This window comes from Diceros bicornis, chromosome 13 (genome assembly GCF_020826845.1).
Source record: "Diceros bicornis minor isolate mBicDic1 chromosome 13, mDicBic1.mat.cur, whole genome shotgun sequence".
Taxonomy (NCBI): Eukaryota; Metazoa; Chordata; class Mammalia; order Perissodactyla; family Rhinocerotidae; genus Diceros; species Diceros bicornis.
Genome location: NC_080752.1, coordinates 15,641,152 through 15,663,958, shown reverse-complemented (window position 1 = coordinate 15,663,958; position 22,807 = coordinate 15,641,152). Strand labels below are relative to the sequence as shown.

Genomic DNA, 22,807 nt, shown 5'->3' with positions numbered 1-22,807 from the left:
ACTAATGGCCAATAAGCACATGAAATGATGCTCAACATCACTAATCATCAAGGAAATGCAAATTAACACCACGAGATGCCAACTCACACTCATTAGGATAGCTACTATCAAAAAAAAGAAAAACAGAAAATAACAAGCGTTGGCAAGGATGTGGAGAAATTGGAACGCTGTGCACTATTGGTAAGAGTGTAAAATGGCACAGCCATTATGGAAAACAGTAGGGCAGTTCCTTGAAAATTTAAAAATAGAATTCCTATATGATCCAGCAATTCCACTTCTGGGTATATACCCAAAAGAATTGAAAACATGGACCTAAAGAGATATTTGTACACCCATGTTCATAACAACATTAGTCACAAAAGCCAAGATGTGGAAGCAACCCAAGTGTCCATTGATGGACGAATGGATAAGCAAAAGTGGAATATATATACAATGGAATATTATTCAGCCTTAAAAAGGAAGGAAACTCTGCAAAATGCTACAATATGGATGAACATTGAGGACATTATGCTAAGTGAAATAAGCCAGTCATAAAAGGGAAAATACTGCATAATTCCACTTATGTGAGGTACTTAGAGTAGTCAAATCCATAGAGACAGAAAGTAGAATGTAGTTGCCAGGGGCTGGGGACAAAGGAGAATGGGGAGTCATTGTTTAATAGGTTCAGAGCGTGAGTTTTGCAAGACCATTACCAAGCAATGGGCCTGCTCTGCTCGCTCAGTCTGAGCCAATTAATCACAACGAGTTAGGGATCAAGAAAGGAAGTTTTAATTCGATTAGCCAGCACAATTGGGAAGATGGCAGACTAAAGCCTCAAAAAACCATCTTCAAAAATTACAGAATCTTGAGGTAGTTATATAGGGAAAATGGGCAGTAAGGAGGGGGTTTCTTTCAGGCATGATGGACTCCAGAGTCTTTCGTTGTTCCATTCTTCTGTCAGCTGTGATGGATACCTTGTAGGTGTGTTTCCCACCTGTGGTCAGCCTGTTCCTGGAAAGAAACTCATAGAACAAAGTTTTAACCTATTAAGCTATTGGGGAGTATATATGTAAGTGGAGGCCATAAATCAGGAGAGCATGTGAATTTTTTAGAGTATGTGCAGAGTAGTCACACAGAGAAGGGGCTGGGGCCATTTAGCATAAGAAGATGGCCTCACTTATGCTCACTCATGAGATGAAAAGAATGCTGTGGATGGATGGTGGTGATGGTTGCATAACAATGTGAATGCACTTAATGCCACTGAACTGTTCACTTAAAAATGGTTAAGACGGTAAATTTTATGTTATGTGTGTTTTACCACAATTAAAAATGATTTAAAAATTTAAAAAAACTTTTAAAATCACATAATCACAACCATATTGGAAGGATGGGTGGGGTTGACCCACAGAGAGATGGGTGTCTGTATGTGTATGTGTTTGGGGTGCTGGGGGTGTGCGGGAGAGCTAAATCCTCATCTTCGTGGTGGGACATCAAAAGATAGTGCCTAAAATTGAAAGCTCAAGAAACAGAAATAAGTGTGTTATTTAGTGACAGGGAGCTAAATTCCAAAAGAATCAGCTAAAGGAGTTGAAAGTGTTTGCTTCTGGGGAGAAGGAAAGGGAGGTGGAGAGTGAACGACTTAAGTTTTTCATAACAAGCCTTGTAGAACTATTTGATTCTTTAAAATAGGTGAAGTAAAACTTTGATAAGAAAAAATAAAATAAAAACTAAACCAAAACAAAAGCAAACGGAAAATTGCTGAGCATCCCCTAGAAGGCCCTGTGACTCAGGCAGGGGGCACTCAATGGCACAGGCTGAGTCACAGGGCCTGGCGGCCTCCAAGTCACCTTGAGGAACTCGTCATGGGGGCAGGGCGGGCAGGGCTCCTGCCCTCCATCCTTTCCCGGATTAAGTAGGGGGACCCAGAGCTGATGGCCCTGAGAAAAGGGAGACACATCTGGATGGACAGAGGAGCATTGTTTATTTGCATAAGCACACATTTATTTTAATGTGTATTGGAAATATATAATTAGCATATCAAACCTGTGATTTCATGGAGATTACTGCTTAGGATGAAGCTTAATTTATTAAGTGAAAGGATTTAAAGGAAAATGCTAGGACGACAGTAGAGGAGGTGAGTGGAAATGGAGAAAGTCATTCGAGGGGATGAGAACCACTGGTTGTGGGAAATACTGACCTAGTCCATGCCCTCATGTTAGGGATGGGGACCCCAAGCCCAGAGAGAGAAAGGGACCTGCCCGGTATCCTAGAGCAAGGCAGCAGAGGAGGCAGATGTGACGCAAGCTTCCTGAGAGTGCACAGCCAGGAGGCAGGAGAGCGAGGCTGGGATTATCCTGCTCTGCCTCTGGTCTGCTCTGAAACCCTGACACGCCTTCATCCTCTGAGTTCCTGGGTGTCTTCCTCTGTATAACGAAGGACTTCTGCAGCTCATAATAATGTTCACGATAATTGCAGATAATCATTATGAAGTGCTTACTATGCACCAGAAACAACAATAACGATAATAATAGCAAACACTTACATAGAGTATACTGTCTAAGGAACACTCTTCTGGGCACTTTTCATATATTAACTTATTTCATCCTCACTAGTCCTATGAGACAGTGTGGCAGCCAGTCTCCAAGATGGCCCACAGCGACTGTCGCCTCCTGGCTGTCACACTCCCACACGGAACAGGGCTGACCTGTGTAACCAAGAGGACACTGCAGAATGATGGATGTGGCTTCTGGTGTTAGGTCATAAAAGACACTGTGACTTCCTGCTCGCTTTCTCTGTCTCTCTCTGGGATCAGTCACTGTGGGGAGGCTGGCCACCATGTTGAGAGGACACTCAAGCAGCCTGTGGAGAGATCCCTGTGATGAAAAACTGAGTGGTCCCGCCAACGGCCAACGTCAACTTGCCAGCTGTGAGTGAGCCAACCCAGGCCCTCCAGCCCCTGCTAAACCTTCAGAAGACCACAACCCGGCCCACATCGAGACCCAACCAAGCTGCTCCCAGATTCCTGACCACAGACACTGTGAGAGATAATAAATATTTACTGTTGTTTTAAGTTGCTAAGTTTCGGGGAATTTGGTTATATAGCAATAGATAATTAATACTCTTAGGTAATATTGTCATCCCCATTTTATGGATGAGGAAATCGAGGCACAGAGAATTCAAGTAACTTGTCCCAGGTCACACAGTGAACAAGTGATTTAAACTGTGGCAGTTTGGATCTGTATAAAGTTCACATAATGAATCAGAATCCTTCTTTCACAGAAATGAAGACACTCTGTCTAGTCAGAGAGAGAGAGAGAGGGGCTGGCAGGTGGTGTAGTGGTTGGGTTCACGTACTCCGCTTCAGCGGCCCAGGGTTCGTGGGTTGGGATCCTGGGTGCAGACCTACACACCGCTCGTCAAGCCATGCTGTGGCAGGTGTCCCACATATAAAGTAGAGGAAGATGGGCACAGATGTTAGCCCAGGGCCAATCTTCCTCAGCAAAAAGAGGAGGATTGGCAACGGATGTTAGCTAGGGCTGATCTTCCTCACCAAAAATAAAAAGAGAGAGAGAGAATTACAGAGAGACAGTGACAAAGAGAAATTGGCAATTGGCTTGCAGCACAGCATGAAGGACTCGAGCTAGACTTCTGTAAAGAGAAGGTAGTGGGCGGTGGGAGACCTCTGCTGCCCTTGCAGCTCGGATGTGATTAACTCCGGGCCGCTGGTTTCTGACCCTGGTTGAGCGGGTGATGCAGCTGTGGGTACCTGGGGTTGGGAATCGGACGCCCCTGAGCAGTCTTCTCTCCGGGGCTCTTATCACCCTGCACTGTCACTTTCTGCCCCCAGACCAGGGATCCTCAAGGGCAGGAATGGAGTCTTGTTTATCTGTGCCCCTCACCTAGCACAAGGCCAGCCAGAGCAGGCGTGGGGAGGTGTATGCAGAGGGCCCTCTGGCCCTGGCCCTGGCCCTGGCCCTGGTCCTGGTGAGAATTCATACGGTCACACTTCCCTTTAACAAGTCATCACTGGGGACACAGCAAGGACCAGGATGACCCCGTTTCTGACTTGAGGAGCCAACACTGACAGCCCAGTGTGAGCAGAGTGATTGGGACACACAATGTTGTGGGAGCCCAGAGGAGCAGGGAAGACCTCTCTGGAGGAGGCTGGAAGGCTTCCCAGAGGAGGAGGCACTTGAGCTGAGGCCCAAAGGATGAACAGAAGTCAGCCAGTGCAGAAGTGTTCTAGACAGAGGGTATAGCCTGGCAGAGGCCTGAAGCTCCAGTTCTTGGGGAGCAGGATAAGGGGGTAGAGTGTGCATGGGGTGGGCTGCTGAGCCTCTGGTGGCTCTGGAGGTGGGATGTGGGGGCTTGGGTGGGGCAGGGTGCCACGCTGACAGTAGGTGGAATGTCACTTGTTTCTGTCTCATGGGGAATTCATTGCACTTGAGATTGGGTTTGAGGGTTTTCTCTGGAAATCCAGGAGCGGACAAGGCCCATATACTTGAGTCAGCCCAGGATGGAGAGAGAAGACAGGTGAGGACAAGAAGCGATACCAGGCCCTCAGGACCCATTTGGTGTCTGGTGTGTGCTGAGGGCTAGGTTCCCTCCATTTGCCCCTCACTGAAATTAACCAACTTATGCCCTGAAAAATTTCCAGTTCTGCTATCTGGGTTCGAATGCTGGCTCTGTCATTTGCTAGCTGTGTGCCCTCCCCATTCCTTAGTTTGCTCATCTGTAAAATGGGATAAACGTAAGACCTGCCTCGTGGGGATATTGTAAGGACTAAATGAGTTAAAGCATTTAAAGCACTTAAGACAGTTCCTGTCCCCAGCAAGTGTCCAACAAGCATTAGCGATGATTATTACTCGATAAGGTTCCCTTTCAACGGTTTCAAGTATTTACACATCATTTATCTAACGCTTGTTATGTGCCAAGGCTTGTTTTTATCCTCTGGAAACAAGGATGAGGCAGACATAGTCCTCCGAGGGGTGCAGAAACTTTCAGTAAAAGCAGAAACAAACATTGGTCAGATGTGTCCCAGGCCAGGGACCCAGAATGCAGGAGAGCTGGTTGCTGCTCTCAGAGAGTTTGCAGGCTGACTAGGACAAAGGGAAGTGACCCAGCTGGGTGGGGGCTGAGAGGAGCCTGGAGAAGCTCTGATGAGGGTGCTGTCGAGGGACAAGGAGTTGCCCATTTTGGCAACTGGAGTGTGTGAGACATGTGAGCAAAGACCCCCTTTGGAGGGGAGGTCAAGGGATGCCTGGGCTCAATCTTTATTCTTTTTTTTTTTTTTTGGTGAGGAAAATTGGCCCTGAGCTAACATCTGTGCCCACTTCCTCTATTTTTTACATGTGGGACGCCTGCCACAGCATGGCTTGATAAGCAGTGCGTAGGTCTGCGCCCGGGATCCAAACCTGTGAACCTTGGGCCACCTGAGCACGTGAACTTAACCACTACGCCACTGGGCCAGCCCTTCAATCTTTATTCTTGAGGGTTGGGAAGTCATTGGGGTTTTGAATAGGGAATTATGTTTGAACTACACGCTGTGCATACATAATCTCATCTAACATAATCCTCGCAACCCTGTGAGTCCTGTCATCATTCCCATTTTACAGATGAGGGAACTGAGCCACAGAGGTTAAGAGAGTTGCCCAAGGTCACACAGCTAGGAAGGGAAGGAACAGACTCACCCAGAGCCTGTGCTCTTCATCTCCCTACCTTGCTGCCTCTGAACTTCAATCCACACGATAATCTTAAAACTGGAAGGAACCTTGGAAATTCCCTGTCTTCCCCATTTTGCAGATGAGAAACTGAGGCTCAGAAATGGGGACTGACTCTCCTAAGACCACAGAGTGAAGGAGGAGAGGCTGAGCTGGGGGTCAATCTGGGCTGCAGGAGGGGCTCCACAGTCCCAGGCATCCTGCTGTCACAGCGGGCACTGCTGTGCTTGGAACAAAATCCAAACTCCTTGCTGTGTCTACAAAGCCCTCCTGTGATCAGGGCCTCACTGACTCCCTCCGACCTCACCTGGGGCACCCACCCTCTCCTCGTCACCAAGCTCCAGCCCACCTCAAGGCCTCTGCACTGCTATTCCCTCCGCCAGGAATGCCCTTCCACCCGATCTTCACGTGGCTGGGCACTGTCTTCGTCCATTCCCTGCCATAACAAAATGTGACAGACTGGGTGGCTAATAAACAACAAAAATTTAATTCTCACAGTTCTGGAGGCTGGGAAGTCCAGGATTAAGGTGCTGAAAGATCAAGACATGTGAAGATTTGGTGTCTGGTGAGAGCCCACTACCTTGTTCACAGACGGCCATCTTCTCGCTGTGTCTTCACGTGGCAGAACGGGCCCGAGATCTCTCTGGGGCCTCTTTATAAGGGCACTAATCTCAATCATGTCCTAATTGCCTCCCAAAAGTCCCACCTCCAAATACTGTCACATTAGGGATTAGGTTTCAAGATATGAATTTTGGGAGGACACAAACATTCAATCTATATCAGGCTCCTTCTCGCCATTCAGTGAAATGTCACCTCCTCAGAGAGGCCTTCCCTGATCACCTCTCTAAAGTTACCTCTCATCACTCTCCCATCACCCTGTTTTATTTTTCCATAGCAGTTATGAGGATCTGAAATGATCTTGTTTTTAGTGAGGAAGATTAGCCCTGAGCTAACATCTGTTGCCAATCCTCCTCTTTTTGCTGAGGAAGATTGGCCCTGGCTAACATCCGTGCCCATCTTCCTCTACTTTATATGTGGGACGCCTGCCGCAGCATGGCTTGATAAGTGGTGTGTAGGTCCATGCCCGGGATCTGAACCTGCAAACCCCAGGCCGCCAAAGTGGAGTGTGTGAACTTACCCACTACACCACTGGGCCGGCCCTTGAAATGATCTTTTTTGTTTTCTTGCTTTTGTGTCTGTCTCTCCCAACTAAGACGTAAGCTGCAGGAGAGCAAGGAGGGACTGCATCTATTTCTACGTGGTATCCCCAGGCCTCGGACAATGCCTGGCACATAGTAGGTGCTCAGCGAGTTTTTGTTGAAAGTATGCCTGCATTTCACTGTCTGCCTGTTGATGGTGTGTCTCCTGGCCAGTCAGGGACCTCACTGGGGCTGGTAGCAGGTCTGATTTACGTTGGTACTCTAGGCCCACGACAGGGTTGGCACAGAGCAGGGCTGGCCTTGTTGGAGAACCGAATGAACAAAGGATAGAAGGTGGTAATGGCAGGAGCAGCTGCCGCACTCTCTGAGGTCTGCACCTCTCTCCCGTGGGGTGGCCATGGCCATTGTCGAGGGGGCTGCCCTTTGTGGGAAGTAATAGAGCTCAGGAGGCTGCTAATGAGACAGAGTGGCTTCCAGGCCTGGGGCTAACAGCTCCTGAAGCCCCCTTTCCTGCCCCTCTGCCATAGAGGTGAGGGAGCAACAGGGTGGGGGAGAGCTGACCTACACTGGGCCCAGGCACCTGCAAGCCTGCCTCTGTTAGCTGCCAATGCTCTCAAACCTCTTTGTCCAAAAAAGGTTATGTGGGTTGGGCCTCGATTATCAGCAGGCACCTAAAATCTAGTCCCAGGTCTGCCCTCTACACTCTGCACCCTGGCATAAGTGAGGCAGGGCTGCTACCTTCCAGAAGAGGGGGCTTCTCATTCATGCAGAGGCAGCAGAGGTAGCCAGAGGCCCTGGGTGTGTGTCCGCTACTGGCAGGGATGACGAATCCCTTCTGTGGTGCCCCACGGTCCTGCCCTCTCCATCACAGCAAGAACTAACATGTTGTCCCTGCTGGTCCCCTGCTTGTCTGCCCCTCTGCCTGGCCCCGTGGAGAGTACCGAATAAGGATGGGTGAATAAAGTCTGTGGGCCAGGCCCAAGCCACCTGCCTCACATCCTTGGCCGTGGTCACATGAGTGTGTAACATGCACAGATGCACATGGCTGCATTAACCAGCTACACAGATGTGTAATATGGGGTTGTAGCCAGTGAGGGGTGCAGAGGTCCCGCCCTGCTCCCCCACCTTCTCGATCACACACATCCGGGTACCCCAACCCCTATCTATCACCACTCCTGCTCCACGTGCACACTGCACAGGCCTGTGCACCGGGGAACATCATCTCCCCACCCGCCCAGGTTCACTCCTAGGCATCCCTCAGCCTCCTATAAGCCTGTCACCTCCTCCAGGCAGCCTGTGCTGCTTCCTCTGGACTGTCTGCTATCTTTGGGTGGCAGGGGCCTCGCCTGGCTCATCCCAGCGTCTGCGGCGCCCAGCACGCGGGCGGGCCCAGAGCAGGGTCACCAAGCGCCTGCTGAGGAAGGAGAGGACCAAGGACGTGAGGGAGGCAGCAGAGGCGGCGGCGGCGGGAGGGGCGTGGGGCGGAGGCGGCGGCGGGAGGGGCGCGCGCGCTGGCGGCGGCCGCCCAGGGCCGGGGCCGCGCGCCCAGCCTGAGCCCGCCCCGCCGCCGAGCGTCACGGAACCTGCTTGAAATGCAGCCGAGGAGCCGGGGCGGGCGGCAGCGGCGGCGGCGGCGGCGGCGGCGGGGGCAGCGGCAGCCCCGGCGCCGCGGCGAGGACTCGGCGGGCTGAGGCGCGGCGGCGGGGGCGGCACCGGGTGCGTGGGGCGCGGCGGCCGGAGCCCGGGGCCCGCCATGGGCCGCCCCGAGCGGGGCGCGCTCCGGCCGCTGGCGCTGCTGCTGCTGCTGCTGCTGCGGCTCCAGCATCTCGCGGCGGCGGCGGCGGATCCACTGCGCGGCGGCCAAGGTGCGTGCGGCCGGAGCCGCCAACAAAGCGCGGCCCGGGGGCCGAAGGGCAGGGGGCGGGGGGCGGCGAGGCCCCGAGCCCAGGCCTGGTCGGGGCGCCCGGGTGGATAGGCTCCTCGGGACCCAGCCATCTCTTCGTTTGCCCTCGACCCCCCGCGGCTCCTGCGTCGTGGGCTCTGCCCTCCGGCACCTGCTCGCGGGGGATGGGCGCAGTGGGGGCCTGGCCTGCCGGGAACTTTGCGGGGGGTGGTTATTGATGGTTTCGGGTGGGCTGTGTGATTCTCGCCGTTGAGGTTTATTTGACACGCGCGCTCCGCGGCGGCGGTGAGCGGAGCCTAGCGACTTCCCTGCCTGACAATGCGTTTCCGGGGACCCCTGCGTGTCGCCTTGAAAGAGGGGCTGTGTGCGAGGGGGATGTGCCCGCAGCGCCCACTGTGGGTGTCCTGGCGTGTTCGGGGCTCCCTGTGCGCTGTGTCTGCGTGGATCTCTGACTGTGGGCCGAGTGTGCGGGTGAGTGTGTCTGAATGGGAGGTATACCTAAGTCGTGTGACACCGACGGTGTGTGCCTAGTCTCCTACCATGGAGCAGCCCGCCATCCCAGGAACCCCCACCATCCTGCCCTCCTTCCGGATCGAGGGTGCCCGAGGCCCCTGGGGCCCTTGGCTCCAGCATCCCCCCCTTTCCTTCATCCTAGTAGATCCCTCCCCGCGGCCAGGACTGCATGGCCCGCGCGGATCCGGCTCACGCCCGCTCTCCCCCGCGCAGGGCCGGTCAAGGAGTGCGAAGAGAACCAGTTCCGGTGCCGGAACGAGCGCTGCATCCCCTCCGTGTGGAGATGCGACGAGGACGACGACTGCTCGGACAACAGCGACGAGGACGACTGCCGTGAGTGGCCGGCCGGGAGGGAGGGAACGGTGGGGGGCGCCAGGCTCAGTGCGCACGTGGCTGCAGCCGCCGCCGGGCCAGATGCGTGGACCTCATCGCCGGAGCCCGCAGCCAGGAAGCCAACTGGGCGCCGCCTCCCTCGGGGCTGAATGGCTCTTAGCGACACGGCGGGAGCTGGGCGGCCGGCGTGTCCTAATGGGGCTGGAGGCGGAGCGCGGGGCGGCGTGGCCCGGGAGAAGGGCGCGCCACGCCCGGCAGGCAGGGTCGGAACTGTGGGCGGGGACTCGGCGGTCCCTGCACGCGTCTAGCTTTCTGCGGTCGGGCCCTCCGGGACTCCTGCCTCGGCCCCACCGAACGCACGCCTGCTTCAAAGTTCCACGCAGCTCCGGGCCTCGCGGCACTCCTTTCCCTGCTCGGTCTGTGAATGAATGGGCTCCCCGGGGCCCCTGATTGGCTGGACGAGGACCACCCCATAGGCCCCCGTGGCCGGAGCGGCCAATCGTGGAGCGGGCGTGCGTGCAGGTTTCCGGCACCCTGGGCGCAGGGGCCCCGCCCCGGCCGCACCCCCGCGCGCATCCCCCGGGAAGTAGGTGCCGGCGAGGCCCTCTGCTTTTCTGCATAGTCACCGTGAAGACCTTTTTGTGCCACCCTGGTTAGCCGACCGCGCTCTCCTGCCCGCCCTGCTCGGGCATGAGTCATGGGGCAGACCAGGAAGGAGGGGGCCAGGAGGAAGAGTTTGTTTCCTGGAAGGGGCCCCGGGATCCCGAGGCCGCGCGTGAACCCCCGCCCGTGTGCGGGCCGCCTCGGCTGGGTGTGATGTTTGTACACGCGGGTGTGACCGCCTTGGGAGTTCTTTCTTTGGGTGCGCCGTCGTGGATGTCTGTGGGACAGGGTGCAGTTAATGGGCAGTTGTCGCCGTGGAAGGAGTGTAGTTCCAGGAACAGAAAAACAGGACGCAGGCAGTCATTCATTCCTGGTCCCTGAGCGCACGCTGTGTGCCGGGCGCTGGGGCACTTTGGGGAACAGCGCACCTGCAGGCCGGGGAACACAGGGTCTACGGGGGGCGGGGGCAGACCCACAGCTCCACACAGTGCGGGGAGTGGGGCGGGTATCTGGACAGGCATTGTCTGTGGAGTCCTCGAGGTTTTTTTCTGGGTTTGCCAGTCAGCCTCTGGGTTCACTGTCTCAGGCCCAACCGTGAGTGGGCTGTGACTTGGCCACATCCTTCCCTCCCGCCTCAGTCTCCTCACCTGATCGCTAGGCTAGTGATTCCTGCTCTGGTTTTGAGGACCAGTTCTAGTGAGGCGATTGGAAGTAATGACTAATGTGCTGACTGTCAGCTGTGTGCCAGGCCCTGTGGGGAGTGCTTGTCTTATATAAACCCTTCAGTCCTCAGAACGGTCCTGCTGTACAGAAGAAACAAACCGAGGCGCGGGAGATTAAGTCACTTGCCCCGCAGCTATGGAGCTGCGAAGTAGGAGCTTGAATTTCAGCATCTGACTCCAGAGTTCTTAGCCTAATCATGACCCTGACCGTTCCCCAGTGCTACTGGGGTTAGGAAAATGGCTGTCCCAGCGTAGAATATTAAAGCGACTCTCATCACTGGGAGTTGTTCTTCTGTGGTCCCCTCATAGAGTGGGTGCCGAGGATGAGGCAGGGAAATAGAAACTGTGCATTTCTGGGCCAGCCCCGTGGCTTAGCGGTTAAGTGCACACGCTCCGTTACTGGCGGCCCGGGTTCGGATCCCGGGCGCGCCCCAACGCACCGCTTCTCCGGCCATGCTGAGGCCGCATCCCACATACAGCAACTAGAGGGATGTGCAGCTATGACATATAGCTATCTACTGGGGCTTTGGGGGGAAAAAAAAAAAAAGGAGGAGGATTGGCAATAGAGCTGTTAGCTCAGAGCTGGTCTTCCTCAGCAAAAAGAGGAGGATTAGCACGGATGTTAGCTCAGGGCTGATCTTCCTCACAAAAAAAAAAAAAAGAAACTGCATTTCTGGGCTAGTTTTACCTTATCTCCCTGACTCTATATAACAGTCTTATGAGGGGGACTGTGAGGAGCAGAAGTTTGTCTTGTCATCCTGTTTGTAGATGAGGACGCTGGCTCAGAGAAGTTGAGTGATTTGCCCAAGGTCACACAGCCGAGTGTCATAACTTGGTCAGGATGTCCGCCTGCCTCCTAGTTCAGGGGCACTGTTGGCTGTGGTGGGGAGTGGGGTGCAGAAGGACCCAGGGGGGTGATCCAGGGACTGGAAAGCCACACTCTGAATCTTGGGCCTGTGGCTTTTCATCTCCACGCGAGGCTCTGGGCAAGATGGAGGAGTGAAGTAGGGGGTGGCTGGGTGACCCCACATGGGACCAGGGAAGCCTGATGGTCAGTCTGGGCTCCTGCTTTGGGTCTGAGATGGAGGGGCGGAATCATAGGCGCAGAGTTAGTGAACAGAAGCAAATGAGGTTGCGGGCGTGGAGGGGAGGGGGCTTTGCTGTTGGTCCCGAGTATCAGTCCCACACGGCTTTACTTCCTGGGCCTGCTTCCTCACCCGCCACGTGGGGGTGGCTGCTCCTCCCCTGGGAAGTCTTCCCACAGGGCTGGCGAGGAGAAGGGAACAGGTGAGTGTTCCCCCCAACAAGGTCTTTTGAGAGGGACCCCTGGGAGCCACAAAGAGAAACCTTGAAGGAAGGGGGTGGGGGCTTCGGGCAGCTGTGTTGGTCCAGGTGTTCGAAAGTGGTCTTTCCTCACCCCTTCCTTCCCCATCTGGGGAGTTCCCCCCATCCTGGGCCGCCTTCTCAAACTGCATTTCTTCCAACTGTCCTCCGCTCGAGGCTGTTGGCTCCTCCCAGCCTTATATCTGACCCCCTCCTTTAGCACTCCAACCCTTCCACTCTGAGAGAGGGCCTGAGCCGCCCCACCTCTGTACCTCTCTGGGCCTGCAAAGTGGGGATTGCAGTTTGTAAGTGAAGTCTGTGTGAGGCAAAATGACTTCAAGCTTCCAAAGGGGCCAGAATGCTGCCGGTGAATACTGAGAGCCCATGGAGGCGGAGGGAGGGAGCTTGTATGTTGAGGAAGCCAAGGAAGGCTTCCTGGAGGAGGAGGCAGCTAAGCCAGGCCTTGAAAGAAATACCATTCCCTCAGGGCTTACCATTTAAAAATAGGTGGTACAGTCCCCATATTATAGAGGAGGAAACTGGGGTTCAGAGAGACTCCCCCAAAGTCCCACAGCTTTTCAGCGTTGGAGCTGGAACTCAAACTAAGACCTTCTAAATCCTAATCCTCATCCACAGCGAGTGGGACTTGGCCCTTTGGAGACACGAATAGAGCTGGCAGGATGGGGAAGGGAAAGGCTCCTGGGGCTTCAGTTCCCTGCTCAAAGGGCCTTCAAAGTGGAGGAAGGGGCTGGAAGCCAGAGGGCCAAGCCCAAGGAAGCCCAGGGGCGGCCCAGCCAGGGGAAGTGGGGTGGGATCCCTGGCTGTGGACCTGGGTCACGTAGGCCAGCTGGCCCCTTGGCCTCAGTTTCCTGTTGCTCCTTGGTGTCGGGGGCAGAGACGGGGGTTCCGGTCCCTGGCCAGCCCTTGGCTCCCAGGGCAACGACAGCACCAGTGGGCACGTACTGAGCACTTGCTGTGGAGTGGGCGTTGTGCTGAGACCTTCCGTGCGTCACCTCGTGCTCCTCGCGTCTGTGAAATGGGGCGGCTGCAGGAAGTACCTGCATCACCCCCTCTTACAGAGGCGCAGAGGGGTTCAGGAACTGGGCCAACGGCATGTGGTTTTTAAGTGAAATTGCTGGGGTGTGAATGCAGGTGCCCGCTCTGGAACCTGCGCTGCCTCGAGCACTAGCTGTTGGCCTCGGGCAGGTCCTCCCAGGCCTGTGTTTCCCCGTCTGGAGATGACATCCCGCCCCGGCTCTGGGAGGCTCTGTACTTCTCTTTGTGGATGGGCTGGGTGGACAGGTGGACCGGTTTTGTGCTCAGATGCCTCTACCTTGTTCAGGCTTCTTTCGGCTGCCCTCGTTCCCCCGGCCCCGTCGCCCTGCCTCCCAAGTCTGATAAAGAGTGGCCACGGCGAGTTCTGCTGTGGCTGAGAGCTCATTAGCTGGGCGAGGCCAGGCTGCAGGAGTGCTGAGGCCTGCTGGGAGGCAGCCGTGTAAATAATGAAAGCTCGGCCGCAGCTCCCAGCTGGAGTGCTACCCGCTTCTGGCCTTCAGGGCGCCGCCTGGCCTTGGCCCCATTCTCACACCCCAGACCCTGGGCCCAGCTGCATCTCCTTTCTTGGATGGAGTCCTCAGACAGATAGTGCTTCTCCTCTCTGAACCTCAGTTTCTTCATCTACCCAGGCGACTCCACCGTTCAGTCTTCCTGAGGCTCCCACATACCCATAGGTTAGAGTCAGCTTAGATGCCTCTGCATTCGGCCCTCTGTAACCAGCTGTTGCCTACTCCCCTCCAGCCTCTTCCTGCCTCTTTCTATGAGCGTGTGACACCAAACTGTAGCTTCCCTCACACTCTGGCCCTGCTACTGCTTCTCACCTCCAGGTATTTGCAAGTGTCATTCTGTCTGCCTGGAATACTCTTTCTGCTCTCTCACCTGGCTACCTTCTTTTTATCTTAGAAGATTCAGCTCAGGTGTCACCTCCTCCAGGAAGCCCTCCCTGCTACCATCTGTGCCCAAGGCTGAGATACAAGAGTCGAGAGAGGGGACTTAGGGACCTATGTTGAAATCACAACTCAATGGGGCCCTGAATCAGACATACCTGGTTTTCTATCGCAGCTGTCACCTCTGGCTGAATGGCCTTGGGAGTGATAACAGTTTCTCCCTCCTAGAGATGTGAGGATTAAATGAGGTGATGGGCCTGGTAAGCAGTGGGTGTTCAGTGGATGGCAGTAGGTCTGATCGTTGTTGGAGGGAGGAGGTTCCAGGTGCTAGGTCCCTGACTGTGAGACCCCCTGCTTCCCCTGCCCCCATTTGTTAGTCAGATGTCTGAAGGCTCCTGCAGTGGGGGGTGCTTCAGCCGGGGGGTTGCCCAGCCACAGTGGAGGTGGCCCCAAGATGGACCTAGAAGTGAGAAAGGTGTCCAGGGAGGGGCTGAGGGAAGAAATGAGTCAAACAGGCCAGGTTGGTCTCAGTGACTGAGAGGCCTGGGGCCCGGAGAGGGGCCGAGGAACGCTCTCCTCAGGCCATGGGCTTGTCCCCAGGCTGGTTGTCCTGTCTGGCCTTGCGCCCTTTCCTCCTGGCTGTTGCTGGGAAGGGGAGGAAGCCCCGCAGCCCCCGGGGCTCTGCCCAGCAGGCTCCAAGCGTCCCTCTTCTCTAGGCCCAGGTCTGTGCCTCCAGGGCTGGCCCCACAGGCCTTGGAGTGTGTGCAGAAGACTCTCCCATGGGCCTTCCCACCTGATATCCTGGGACAGAGTCCCCTCTGGGAGCCCCTCCAGGAGGCTTTCTCAGGCCTGCTGGGGTCCCCAGTGCAGCAGTCCTCCGGGCTGGTCAGCTTGTCCTCCCCAATTGTCTGCAGGCGGCTGACGTGACAGTTTTCCCTCCTTGGGGAAATAGCAGCAGCAGGTGAAGCCAGAGAGAAGCCGCCGGGGAGAGGGTGAGGAGAGCGAGGGCCCAGAGGACTGGCGGAGCAGGGGTGCGTGTGGACTCGTCTATATCCCTCTGGAAGGGATGTGAGCACGTGGAAGCTTTCCTGGCCTCGGGGTTGGTAGTCACACGCCCAGGCCTGCACTTCCCCCCGGAAGCCAGTCCTGGGCCTATGGGAGGGTGTGGGGCTGTGTTCTGGGGGCTGTGGAGCCAGGCCCGGGCCCCGGTTCTGAGCAGCAGTAACACCTGTCCCGCAGGTGCCCGCACATCCAGATCACCCAGTCTTCGAAGGCCTAGTGGAGTTGCCACCCCCCAGGTGGCCTTCCCTGACCCCTCGTCCTCCAGCCCCCCAGTCCCTGAGCTCCTACAGCATGTCCTTGTTCTTCCCTCAGTCTCTGCTCCTCCTCCGTGCTGTCCACTCCGCCAGCCTTGTGCTGGGCACTAGGGATTCCAAAAGAAATCATCCCGAGGGAATTACTAATAACAGATATTGGCTGCTTACCCCACACCTGGCACCGTGTTGGGCAATTTGCATTCATTAGCTTTGCTACTCACAGCCCTGTGAGGGCTGTTTTCTTATTATTCCCATTTTAAAAATTATGAAACTGAGGCTCAAAGAGGAGAAGTGACTCGTACGCCGAGGTCATGGCTCTTAAGTGGTAGAGCCAGGATTTGACCCAGGTCTGTCTGCTCTGGGGCCTGGACTCTTCCTCAGGCTCTTCCTCCCGAGCTCTCTCCGTCCACCCTGTGGGGGCAGAGGGCCTGGGGCTCTGACGGTGTGGAGGAAGTGGGTGAGTGGCTGCAGTGTCCAGCACTGCCTCCCTGGGCTACAGGTTTCTGGCCTGGGGGGTGTGGCTGGGAGAAACCCTCTTCTCTGGAGACCCCACAGCCCCAACACAAGGCCCCGCTTGTCCAGCCTCCCGTGGGTGTGACCCTCCACAATTTCCAGAGGCCTCTCTTGGCCATTGCCTGTGAGGTGGTGATTACTCTTTCAACTGCACAGATTAGGGAAACTGAGGACCTAACAATATGTTGCTGATGCCGGTGACCTCAAGGAGTGTCGGCCCCAGTCACTCTAGGAGTGTCATTCCCTCATTCCTGTGGGAATTACCATCATTCCTCCAGAAAAGTCCAAGAGCCCAAGTCATCAAGATCATCCAAAGTGTGGTCTTCATTTCTCTGAACCCCCATGCCATTCCCTGATTCTGGGTCTTGGCGCGTACTTTCCCCTCTGCCTGATTGTCCTTCCCTCATTCCTACTTATCCTTCAAAACCCAGCTCATTGCCACCTCCGTGAAACCTTCCCCATCTTCCTGGTGTGATGTAACTGCTCCCGTGTCCGGATGCCCATGGCTTTGTGCACCCTTGTCCTACCCATCGTAGGAGCTCCAGGTTGCTCAGGACTGTCTGAGCAGTTTGAGGTGGGGGACCACAGGACCACAGGCCTGGCACAGAGGAGGCATTTGGGGGATGGCGTGTGAATGAGTGAACGGGACTGAGGAGACGTCACCCACTTTCGAGGGTGAGAAGCTGATACTGGTCAGATGTGGGGGGTCTAGGGGCTCCTGAGGGGCCCTTGAGGCTGGAGAGGGAGCTGGGCATCCTTTAGGGACCGTAGCCAGGGCCCCTCTTGTGAGCTGGGTCACCTGAAGCCCAGAGAGCACCAGTGAGTTAGCGGTGGTCACACAGCCTGGGCTGCCTCCCTGCACATGGGGTTCTTAGCGCTCACCCTCAAACGTGGGAGCTTTTCCAGCCCCAGGCTTCAGAAGGTGAAACCAAGGCCCTGGTGGCTGGAAATCGGCTCCAGGTGTCAACGGGGACCCATTCTCAGAACTCGGGTGTCCTCCGTTCCGCAGCAGGATTCAAGTCAGAACAGTAGGCTCCCATCCCCCGCCCGCTGCCACACTCACCCGCCACTCTGCCCTCTCTCCTCCCTGCGGGATCAGGGAACGAGGTATTCTTGGCCAGGCACAGGCTCCTGCCCACAGAAAGGGCTCTGGGCTCCCACGCTGGGGGACCGCAGGCCACCACGCCCCTGGTTGGGCCCTGCCTGCCTGCACCCGGACTATTGGGAACTCACCTACGATAATAGTGTCAATTGTAATAAGAGTTCATGAGCGTGTCCCCTGCTGGGGGCTTGCTCGAGCAGGACTTCCATCAGCCAGCGCCTTGAAGAGCCATCACTGCCCTTCACAGAGGAAGCAGCCAACAGTGAAGTCACTTGTTCCAGACGCTGGCTGGTCAGTGGCAGGAGTGGGCCACGCCTGTCTGGCTGCAGTCTGATGCAGGCGAAGGGAGACAGGCATTCACACATCCCCGTCATAACAACAGTGTGAGTGTCTGCGGCCCTCTGCCCCTGCCAGGGGTGTCCGGCTCCCCCCTGAGCAGCTCTGGCCCCTGGGTGCCCTCAGGCAGGAGGTGGGCCCCTTGGGCAGCAGTTTTAACTATCAGCCATGCTCGCCCTGGCTCCTCTCACCAGCTGCTGTGTGTCACAGGCCCCAGAAATAGCCCCTCAGCCAGGGTGGCTCAGGAGGGGGCCCCGACTGTGAGCTCCCCGCCTGCTGTGCCTGGTCTGACCTCTGTGTCCCTGGCAGGGCCCAGCCCAGGTGCCTACAACCCGGCCGCTTTGGGGGTACAGAACCCAGCATACTGTTTGTCCCCTCGGGACATCCTTGGTGACTGGGAGAGTCGCTCAGAGAGGCAGGGCTCTGGAGCTCCAGGTCCACGCAGTTCCTGTGACCCCCCCATCGCCTCCACACACCTGCCCCTTGGAACGTGGCAGGACGGACAGCCCCAAAGCCTCTTGGGACTGCCAGTCTGGGAGTCCACGGGAGTGGTCCTGTGGCCACCCTCCTCCTCTGGTCACTGGCCTTGATGTGCCACAAGGGACTTTATCCCAGCCACTCTGGAGAGTGTTTCCAGCCCTCTCAGCCTGTTAGAACCATAGTGTTTGTGTGTCACAGCCATCCTGCGAGGAGGATAGTGCAAGACTTAGTTATCATCTCCCTTTTCCTGATGAGGAATTGGAGGCCTGGGGGCCAGCCTGGTGGCACAGTGGTTAAGTTTGGTGTGCTCTGCTTTGGCAGCCTGGGTTCACAGGTTCACATCCCAGGCACAGACCTACACCACTCATCAAGCCATGCTGTGGCAGTGACCCACATACAAAACAGAGGAAGATTGGCACAGATGTTAGCTCAGGGCTAATCTTCCTCACCAAAAAAAAAAAGGGGGGGAGGAATTGGAGGCTTGGGGAGGGCTGGGGCTTGCCCAGGGCCACACGGTTTTTGTTGGTGCTGAAGCTAAAACTCACTTCAACTGATTTTATTTATTTATTTTTCCAATGGCAGTAATTTTCTCTGATTATATAAAAGTAATTTCATACTTGTAATAAAAAAATCATAGATAATACAGAAAAGTGAAAAGAGGAAGGTAACAGTCAGCCGGGGTTATACCACCCTGTCAGCAGCACATCCTCCCAGAGGTTTTTCTCTGCATGTGAGCTGGTGTGCATGAACACGTTGGTTAATTTTTTAACAAAAATGAGGATGTGTTATGACAGTTGTTTTCTCCTGACATCATCCACGTCTTTCCGTGTCAATAACTGTAGATTCATATCATTGTTTTCAAGGGCCAGATCGTATTCCATTGCGTGAATCTTCCATAACTTGATGACACAGTCTCCTGTTGATGGACGTATGGTTAGTGCGTTCTGTTTTTTTTTCCTATTCTATGTAGTGCTGGGGTGAACATCCTTGTACTACACCTCTGTGCGTTGGTCTGATTCCTTCCTTAAGATAAATTCTGAGGAAAGGCATTGCCAAGCATGTGCATATTCATCCTCGCCATGTTGCTCCCTCTCGAGGAGACATTTGCCGCCTCACAACTGCACCCCTAACTCCCCATGGCCCTTCCCAGCCAGGCAGGCAGCCCACAGGACCTCGCTCTTCCTTGAGCACAGGGCCACCTCATCCTGGCCGCGTGGGGCAGACAAAGTAGCCACAGCCAGGTCGTACAGAGCAAAGCAAAGAGAAAGGACAACTGTGTTCTGGCCCCAGGGACTCCCCACCCCCACCAAAGAAGTCAAAAGGCAACAAAACTGGTCTTCATTCTTCTCAAGAAATTTGTAGCATCCATCTCCTCCACAGCATTATAATGGTTGTTCTGTCTCTGCCCCTGACTTGCTGTGTGACCCTGGGCGCGTGGCTCTCCCTCTCTGAACTTTGTTTCCCCTTGACCCATTGGTCCTTGCTCCACTGCACTGCAGCCAGCACCTGAGCAGATTCCTTCTCCCTGGAGCTGGGCTCAGGGCCGGTCCTGGCCTGGGGGTGGGGGTAGGGGTGGGGGGGCTCCTTACTGCCTAGTGAGGGTTGGTAGGAGTGTAGCTAGCTTGGTAGCTGGATTCTGGGCAGGCAGATGGAGGGTAGCTGGACTTTTTAGGGTCCACTTCCAGAACTTGGCCCTGAGGCCCGGGTTCCTTGGCCACTTTCCCTTCTGCCTTCTTCCTGTGCCCGTGATTGGGGTGGATGCAGTGAGCGATGCAGAAAAGTGGTGTCAGGCCCACTGCCCCCACGGCCCACTAGCTGGGGTCCCTGGCGTGGGCCTTACATTCTGAGCTTTAGATCCTGGTCTGTGGAGCAGGATAAGGAGCCCAGCTCTCAGAGTGTGCAGGCTGATGTCAAGTGTTCTGCCCAGAACCCAGCCCTGACAGTGAGCATCCGTGTTCCCTTTCCCAAGCCCGTGACCCCTGCACGGGGACGGCCGAGTAGAAGGGACCATCAGCAGCTTTTCTCCTCCTCCACCAAGGACACAAGAGGGCAGCTGCTGAAATAGCAGCAGGAGAGATGTAGGTCAGCTGGCCAGGCGGGAGGCTGTGGCTGCCCGGGAGAACAGCAGCTCTCGGGTTGGGAGGGATGTAGGAATCATCTTGTCCCTCTCCCGTCCGTGTTGGGGGCCCCACGGTGGCTGCCTCCCAGGTGGCCTGGGGGAACTGGTTAAGCAGAGGGAGCCAAGGAGAGCTGCTTAACCGGCCCGGCCTGGCATGGTTAGTTATCCAGGTTGACATCAGAGAGTTGGCAGCTGATGATAGGCTGGAGGGCCCCGTCAGGCCCAGGTTAAGCTGCTCAAGTGAACAGCTGGAGGCCAAGGGTGGGCTTTCCTGGTGGCGTGAATCCAGGGACATTTGGGCTGGTGCTCCTTCCTCCTTCCTTCACTTCCTGGACCCCGAGCTGCCATCTGTTGCCCTCTCACCCTCAGAGCCCTCTCTCAGCCACATGCATCAGCACAGGTGCGTGTGCAGGGGGTGTGTGTGCTCGAGGAGGGGGTGTATACCAGGAGGAAGGTGATTCTTCTGGACACACGAAGGCTGCAGGGCCAAGGTGATGCTCTTCCTCCCACGGCTGCCAAGGGCAGCCGAGTCGGGCCAAAGCCACTGCCCCCCACTGGGCTGTTTGTGGCGGGGAATTATTTGTAGCTGGAGAGGCGCCAGTAGTCTCTGTTCCCAGCCTGCCCCCCCCCCCCCCCCCCCCCCCGCAGCCTCTCCCCACCAAGCCTCAGCCTGCAGCCTGCGGACGGGCCCTCACCCCGCCCGCCCCCCAGAGGGCTGAGGTGGGTATACACTCTGTGGCCCAGGGGCCATCGGCAGGTCCCTGCCCCTCTTGGGGTCTCTGCTCATGGGGAGTGGGGCATCCCCAGGCCCCTCTCAGCCCTAGTTCTCTGGGATTCTTTTGTTTTCCCCTGAGAGCCAGGGTGAGCTGAAGTCCGCCACTGCTAGGCCCAAGGTGTGGGGGGGTCCAAGGAGCAACCCTGTCCCCTGAGGCCCAGGGGGCCCAGAGCAGGGAGCAGAGGCTGTGAAATCCAACTCCTCACACAGGGGACATGGCCTAAACTGTATGTGCGAAGCCTGAACCAACTGTTTATAGCAGAACCTACATCCATGCGAGGGTTTCTGCCTGTTTATTTTTTGCTGAGTCCGACCAGGCCGATTCTTGAATACGTGTGAGCAGCCAGAGCAGACTTGATGTCAGTTGCAAGGGGGACACTGTCTGTGTCCCTTCCCTGTCCCCTTCCCCCGCCTGCCACGACTGCCTGCTTCTCGAGGGTGCGCGGACAAGCGTGGCCGCCCAGTGTCACCAGACCGGGGTTTCCACTGTAGTCCTTCCACATCCTAGTTGGCCTGTGGCGAGTCCCTCGAACCGGGGCCTGGGACTCCTGCTCATACGCGTGGGTAATGAGCAACTCCTGCCCGTGTGAAGTCCTCGAGACCTCGCTGGGTCAGTGGAGCCAGTCGGTTCTTCCTACCCCAGGGATGGGGCCACACCAGGGCGCAGAGGTCTGTCCGCCCCCGCCCGTGTGGTTGCAGCCCCTGTTCTCTTCACCACCTCCTCTCCCAGACCCCTGCCACACTTGCAGATTCTGTGCTGAGTTCTCCCCCCGGGAACAGAGGCCTGAGCCCTTGTCGCTGTTGGTTACTCGAACCCCATTGAGAGCCGGTCCCCCCAGACTCTCTGCCCCACCGCACCAAGAACCGGGTGGCCTTGCCTTGTCACCGACTTGCTGAGTGACCTGGGCAAGTCTCTGCTCCTCCCTGGGCCTCAGTCTCCCCACCTGTCCTGGGAAGGAGTTAGGGTTGGATCAGGAGTTTGAGTCACTTTGGGCAACCTTTGAAATTCAGATTCCCTGGCCGCTGTCCAGGCCTGACTCCAAACCTCTGCCTGCTGTGCAGCCAAGTGGGAGCCACAGACATGAAGACCCCCAGGACCCCCTAACCTCTGACTGCTCCTGCACACACAGCCTCACCCATGAGAGGCTCCACCATGACACAGATGACACAAGGCCTCTAACCAGGCTGCTGGGGAGAAGTCCATACTTTCCCGCTTCCTGGCTGTGGGACCCTGGGCGGGTTACTCACCTCTCTGAGCACGTGCCTCATCTGTAAAATGGAGCCGTCAATACCTAACCTTCAAGGTGGCTGGACGACCATGTGAGTTAATTTACGAGGAGTACTAAGAGCAGTGCCTGGCACACGATCGGTGCTCAAGTCCAGATTCGCTGGGCTTATTTTGACCTCCTTCTCTGAACCTCCATCTCCCGCCTGTCCTTCAGCCTCCTGTGCAGGCTGCTGCACTGATGGGTGGAATGGGAGGGGTAGGGAGCCCCCCAAAAGGCTCTTTGTCCCCCCTTCTTCCCGTGGCCCCAGGCCATAACTTACTGTCCTAATTTAATTAGGAAGAGTTCTTCCGGGGACCTCATTAGGAAATGAGCCCAGAGCCTCGGGGACCTCTGGGGAGGTGGGGGAGGTGCAGGAGGAGGTTGCATTGTGTCTGACCCTGCCCAGCCCTTGGCCCTGTGCCCCGGAAGATAAGGGAGCTCGGTCCCTTAGAGGGGAGGACGCAGACCTGTGACATGGAGCGTGGGCAGCCGGAGCCTCCATCTGCTGTCCCCTGCCCAGCTCCGGCCTCATGTCCCCTGGTTGGGGGAGGGGAAGGTTGAGAGAGGAGTCTTCTCTGGTTCTGCCCCACCCACCCCCAGTGCCTGTTGTCCCTGGCCTGGCAGAGCAGGCCTTAGTGAATGTGCGTTGAGTGAATGAATGAGTGAGCTGTGGCTCTTAGGGCTGGAGCAGCCTCCCCA

General features: G+C 56.3%; 1 protein-coding gene across 10 annotated transcripts in view; it reads left to right on the top strand.

The window, feature by feature from the left end:
• The first annotated feature begins 8,490 nt into the window (after positions 1-8,490).
• The window catches only part of LRP8 (LDL receptor related protein 8), an 81,149-nt gene continuing 66,832 nt past the window's right edge, over positions 8,491-22,807 (top strand). For 2 of the 10 annotated variants that reach the window (XM_058552456.1, XM_058552455.1), the window contains exons 1-2: positions 8,491-8,724; positions 9,489-9,608. In XM_058552456.1, coding sequence (XP_058408439.1) covers positions 8,613-8,724; positions 9,489-9,608 — 232 coding nt within the window. In that variant the 5' untranslated portion in view covers positions 8,491-8,612. The remainder of the gene's footprint in view (positions 8,725-9,488; positions 9,609-22,807) is intronic. The other 8 variants (XM_058552452.1, XM_058552451.1, XM_058552453.1 and 5 more) reach the window with 5 other exon arrangements.